At 42.0% G+C, this 6,441-nt stretch overlaps 1 protein-coding gene across 1 annotated transcript in view; it reads right to left on the minus strand.

The window, feature by feature from the left end:
* Window positions 1–6,441, minus strand: part of CCNK (cyclin K) — a 22,702-nt gene that overhangs the window by 9,706 nt on the left and 6,555 nt on the right. Inside the window, 5 exon segments of the mRNA XM_011375254.2 lie at window positions 714–771; window positions 1,278–1,383; window positions 3,021–3,152; window positions 4,574–4,655; window positions 5,116–5,365. Of these exon segments, the coding sequence (XP_011373556.1) occupies window positions 714–771; window positions 1,278–1,383; window positions 3,021–3,152; window positions 4,574–4,655; window positions 5,116–5,312 (575 nt within the window). The 5' untranslated portion in view covers window positions 5,313–5,365.

The raw sequence follows: 6,441 nt of genomic DNA on the forward strand, positions 1-6,441 counted from the left end.
GTCGTGCAGAGACTAGTTCAAAGAGAAAAAGAGGTGACTTGACTTAAATGAGCCAACATTTATGATTAACCCAATAAGGAAATTAGATACCATATCTAAATGCCGAATTGCTTATTCTTCTCTAAACATGATTAAAGTATTACGAATAAGAGCAAGTTTTCAGTCTTCTAAAGGCATCAAAATACATTACTTTAACCATAGTTACTAATTTGTCTGCTCCTTAAAGAATCAGAATTCCGGCAGATTCAAACACTGCCACGTCTCAAAGGCCAATGAAAATGGTTTGTGTTCTCCCAACCGCGGAAACGCCAATCCCTGAACCGTCTCTAATGACAGCAACCCCACTGTTCTCCGAGTGGCAGCCTGGTGGGTCCCTGGGCTCTAGAACCTCACGGCTCTGAAACGGGGACAAGGGGGTAGACGCGAACGGGCTCTAAGTATTTATCTGTCAAAATTCTCTGGTGTATTGTTTTGGACTTATGTTTCGAGCTGGTGATAAGACTTCAGCATTCTGTACCACTGTGACGTGGCAGGGCAGTCCTCTGCTGGGAGCAGACGACCTGGCCTTCAGCCCAGCTCTGCCATTAACTGGCTCTTCAAGCTGCGGCAAGTCAGTTTCCTCGATACAAAATAAGGGGCTTGGATAAAATGACATATACGGTCCCTGCCTATTCTAAAATCCTATAATTAAGTCAACATTTGAGCACACGTACCTGTCATTTACAAATGTCCATGCCATTTGTACCAACTTTTGAATTTTGTTTTTATCACCTAGAAATGGGGAGAAAGAGGTAAATTAATAATAATAGGGGGAGAAAAAAGCAGCACAAGAAGCAACAAGTACGTATTTAAAGGCCAGTGTGCCCTGAGCACCATTCTGGTACTCAGCAAAGCGCTGCAGCCCAGGAAACAGGTTAAACGAGGGGGTCCAGGCTCAGCTCTCTTCTACCCACGTGACCCCCGCTGAGCCACCATTTATGGGAAACCTGGCTCCAAGGCTGATTCTATTAGGCTATTCAAAAAGTTCTGACTCATTTTCCTGCCCATATCACTTGGCAACTGGAGAACAGAATCTGTTTACACACAAAGAAGCAGTACCGACAGCCACCATACTGACGTATCTGAGCGAGCCACGGCCGGGCACTGAATTTTCGCACTGAATTTTCGCACGGAACTCTCTAATTCCCTCTTTGGAGAGGCATAATTCAGTGTCATCAAACTATTATAAAGACTCGACTTCAGAATGACAAAAGTCTTTTAATAACTTTTCTTCTTACCTTTGAGTTGTTTTGCATATTTGAGTAGGAACTGGTATGGATGTTCTACCTGTAAATCAAACTTTATGGTCTGTAGTAAGATTCTCTCCAGAACCATTACTTCTTCCTAAAAATAAAACAACAAATGGGACAGTAATTTCAATCACAGGTCTGCAACGGCATTAAAACGTAAGCTTTCCCATTTATTCTCTTCGAGTTATAGTTTAACAACCATTTTCATTCCCTTTCTCCTCTCTCCCACTCAGGCTTTTAGCATGCTTGAGACAACGATAAATTCTGAAAATAACTCCAAGTAAGAAGACAACACAATCAGAACTAATTAAAAAAAAAGACTGGAAACAAAATAAACATTCTTAGAAATGTTCTTGCTTTCAAGCACACAGGTCCCTTTACAAAACAGACTTCACTTTGTAAGTAATGTAACTGCACTAGAGTTTCTTTCCAGACCTCCATTAAAAAACTACAATCCTTCAGGAATTTACATTGAACACTTAGAGCAAGAGATGACGACAGTGACAGCTTCACGCAAACTCAGACAGTGAGTTGTACCAGCTGAAAAACATGTATTGGAGTGTGTATGTGTGTGCGCGCGTGAATGAGGTCACATCACTCGTTTAAATCTTTCATCTATCTAAAATAAGCTGTTCCCTCATCATTTTTGCTTTTGTTAAACCGAACCCTATACCATCTGTGCAAACACACAACACAAAATCTTTTCTGTCCATTGATCTGCAGTCTACTTCTGTACCAGAAGCAAAAAAGTTTAACATTTGGAAGGGATAGTTCAATTTTAGCTCCTTTTTCAAGAAGTTTCTGATTTTTGCGTGTTTCCCTTGAAATTTTAGTATTATTTTACTATCATTCTAGAAAAAGTGAAAGCTATTGACGTTCTGACTGGGACCCACTGAATTTACAGAACAATTTAGGGAAATGGACATATTTACTGTGCTGAATCTTCTCATCCAAAGTTTGTAAAATACAATCAAGACACCCTATGTTGGAAGAACAATTAGAGAGAATTGCCTGTTTGCATCAGAGAAGAAAGGGCTTTGTATTGTAGAGGACTGAAAACACATCATTAACAGCTTCATAAACCCATCAACTCTGGGAAGAGAAGACAGGTAACAGGCCTTCACTCTGAATCACAGCCTGCTTCACTGAACAGAGATGTTTCCATCACTGTTTATTATTCCAAACAGCATGGCAGGACGAAGGTTTTTCTACCCTGGTTTCCCAAGCATTCCCTCAGGAAAGCTTTTTAAAAGTCTGACAAAAATCCTGCTAACATTGCCTCCCTGCCCTCTTTGTCACCACCTATTTCCCAGAAACTCCAACAAATCTGCTAAATTTAGAAAGTCTTCTACCAAGTGAGCCAATGGTGTCCAGGCGGTAGCTCGGAGTATTACAAAATAGCCCAAGGCCTGGCCTCCCTTTGTGTTTCAAATCCCCAGTTAATGGGGTAATTATAGGTCTGTGGGTAAGCTTCGTTTCTTAGGGAACTTTCCCTCGGCCCCAAACTATCTGCCTGGGGGACTTATCTAGGTTACCAGGCTGAATGTCCTCACTGCATACCTTTAAACAGCAGCTCATAATCAAACAGTTCTATGAATATTTGATGAAAATCTATCCCATTACTCAACTGTAAAATCTATGAGAGCGAAGGCCATGTCTGTTTTGTCAACACGGGACCTCGAAGTGCTACCATGGGAATCAAGATTTAAAGGCAGAAGTTATGATTCTTACCTTTGGGTCATCTCCGAACTGGCCAAATTGTACATCATTTAATAAACTACGAGCTGTTTTGATGATATCTTTACATTTTTTGGGCGTTTCTTCTACTTTCCCAGCTAGGAAGAGACAACAAGCTCCTGTTACCTAAAAGGGAGACAGAAGTTACCAAAGCTCACGCAGAACACAAGCGAGGACCTCAGGCCTTCACGACAAACTGGCCATGATCTCCTGCCCACCTCTTTCTTATGAATACTGACACTCTGAAAGCTTGAAGGAAATGTCACATATATAACCCCACCCCCCACCCCAATATGGCTTCATAAATTTTAATTTTCTGAAGAACATGTCATGTAAACAAAGAAGATGCCAGAAAAGAAAAAGTCACAGAAATAAATTTTCTTTTTATATTGCAATCTTAAAGATAACGACTCTCTGAACAGCTAGCTTTGCTACAGAAAAAGCACAAGTAAATGTTTGTCTGGTGGAACCCATCTCTATACCAACGCCCACACTTTCTTCTCTCTCTCGAGCTGTCTGGACCCTCGTCCACTTCCTCCATCACTGATGTCTTCTCACTGCCTTATCTTCAACTTCTCTTTGCCCATCCTACTCTCCGGCATGTCCCTCCGTCCATGGAATCCTGATCACATTAGATATCAGACACCGTACCAGGGGTACAGCGCTGGTTCTGACATGGTCTCCTTCCTCCAGAACCTGTGTACAAAACTAAGTAAAATCTTAACAAAAGGAAGAACTCCCAATAGATTAACTTCCTGTTAAGTCTAATTTTATCATCTTCTTTAGGAAACCCTTCAATCTCTTCAGTTTACGCACTGAATTCAAATGCCTACTCTGGCATTCGAGGCTCATGCTGGTCTGATCTGGTCTACCTTTCCATCCAAGGCCCCACCATTGCCCTCCTGCCAAACTGATCTCCTGTCTAGGCTACATCTGCACTCCAGGCTTTCTCTGTGTCTGTCATGCTACTTCCTGCTGGCCTAATGCTCTGTCCATCTCAGCACGTCTGAGCCCTGCTTACACTTGCTGCCGGCACCTCCTGCCTGCCATGTTCCCTGATCCCTCCGCAACGTGATTAACCTCTCTTCCTTGAATGCTCTTATGGCCTCGCTCTCTACCACGTTTTGTACGTGTCACGCCATCTACTCTGGACTGAAGCTACTGAGGCAGGCTCCCTGCCTGAACATCTCACAGGAGACAGTGCATGTTTAAGGAGTAACTGAAGAATAAGTGATGTGGCCTGAAGAATTTCTCTTTTATCTTGGTCTTCGCTGGGTCTCAGTGATAAACCCAGCTTTATCCTGGGGAAGGTAATAAGGAAGCAAACTTAAACACAAAGTGCAATATGACTGTGGCCCATGTCAGCCAAATTAAAGATCTGAATATGGTTAATGGGAAAAAAGTTCAAACTTGATTTTCTTTATATATAGTATGTAGTATGTAAAAATAAGTACTTTCTGGCAATATTAAAAAAAAAAATCAGCCCATGAAACTGTGTGGAAATAACAACATGTGATAGAGAATTACATTAAGATTCAAATACTTACATATCTGGGGAACTGCTTGAAGGAGTGAAACATGTAGAAGCGATGAAAATAAATTATCCCAGTTGCCAGGGTATCATAGTGCCTGTTGTTCTTGTTAAGGATTTTAGCGGTTACGGTCTTAGTTAAATGTGGAAAAACAATATAGACAAACGATCACAACGAAATCAGTGGTAAACACTGTCAGTGGCAAAGCAGGCAGATAGGATGCTCAGGATGTCAGAATTCTGGTTTAAGACTTTGTAAAGTCCAGTTTTCATGCTAACAAGGCAGGACTTTATTCCCATAGAAACGTGCCGGCTATCATCACTGGAGGCTGCTTGCCTCCTGGTGGCCACTTGCTCAGTGTCTAAGTCTATACATTTAAATGATAAATATGAAATAGAAAACCCCTGAAGAGCCAAGCAAAGCAGAAATAACATTTAAGTAGCAAAGATATTTAAGAACCGTTTAGTACAGAGACAGTACTGTATATTTTGTCTACAGCATCTAATTTAATTCTTGGTGGTAGGGGGAGGCTTTCTATAATAGATTCCAAAGGATACAGTCCCAAACGTGTGCCCACATCAAAGATGAACCGGGCCCCCTCTCGGCGGTACCGGGCCTCAGTGGCTGGATCGAGTCCTTCTAGCTGCGAGGGTGTATGAGCCAAGTCTTTCTTATCCCAGTACCAACATGGTTTTGTGTGGTCCAGGTTTGCTGAGGTTACTGAAGGGCTTGAATTTTCTTTATTCTCCTTCATTTATTGAAGTAGACTTGTTCCTTCCAAAAGACTCTCTGAAAATGTTAAGAATCCTAAGACGAAGAGAAGAAGCAAAGTTGGAAAGAGACACTCCACATGAAACAATGTCAATCTTTATAAACAATCTATCATCACAGATTGTACCTGATTTCCTACAGAATTTCCTACAGAAATGACACCGTTGATTGGCAGTTAGAAGCCCAGATTCACCTCCCGAGCCAATTTAGCACAACCATATTGTTCTAGGCCATTTTATATAAGGGACTTGAGAATCCATGGGTTTTGGTATCCATGGGAAGTCCTGGAATCAATCCGGGTGGATACCGAGGAATGTCTATACTGTAAGTGACTCACAGTATAACACCCCCCAAGTTTCATGGCAGTTTGAAAGGAAGAGAACTTCTGCCTCATTCTCCTTTCTGCTCTTCATGAGACCCAGCTCCCTCAGGCTAGTCGAGATTCCATTCTTCAGTAAAACCCAGGCCTGTCCCAAACCCCTCAAAAGATTTACGCTCCAAAATTATCTCTCTCTTCCAACAGGCACCTAATCAAATTTTCCTTTTTTTAGTTTATACGATTTCACTTTGGTACTTTCATTTAGAAAAGCCACTAGACTGGATGAATTCACATCTGTACAAGTCCCTGAATTGAGCAATACAGATCAGGTGTAGATGAGTGATGTGGCAGAGTGGGTGGAGGGAGGTAGTCGACAGCAGAGGGAAGAAGTTGCTTTAAATTTTTCTTGCCTTCTCATCCTCTTCTTTTTCATTTAGAATAACAAAATTCTCTAAAAGCTCCATCTTGAGAAAACAAAAAATGACTTTTGTCTAGAGGTCACTGTAACATGTAAACTGTTTGCAAATTAGATCAGAGAACAGAAAATTGCAAATAGGGCTGCAAAAAGGTTCTAAAAGAGGTGCTCGAACCAGGTTAGTCTGAGTAGAAAGAAAACAGCAGCTTGGTGTCCAGGCTCTGGGCCAGGGCCCGTGGTTAATCTGGGAGCCTAACTTTGGGAAAGGTGACACGACAGGCTGAGTGCGCTCCTCCTCTCTGTACCTGGGAGCTCTAAAGAGAATCAGAGGTTTCTTTTAACACAGGGGTCCCCAACCCCTGGGCTGCGGACCGGTAC

The sequence above is a fragment of the Pteropus vampyrus genome, unplaced genomic scaffold (assembly GCF_000151845.1).
Source record: "Pteropus vampyrus isolate Shadow unplaced genomic scaffold, Pvam_2.0 Scaffold268, whole genome shotgun sequence".
In the NCBI taxonomy this organism is placed as follows: Eukaryota; Metazoa; Chordata; class Mammalia; order Chiroptera; family Pteropodidae; genus Pteropus; species Pteropus vampyrus.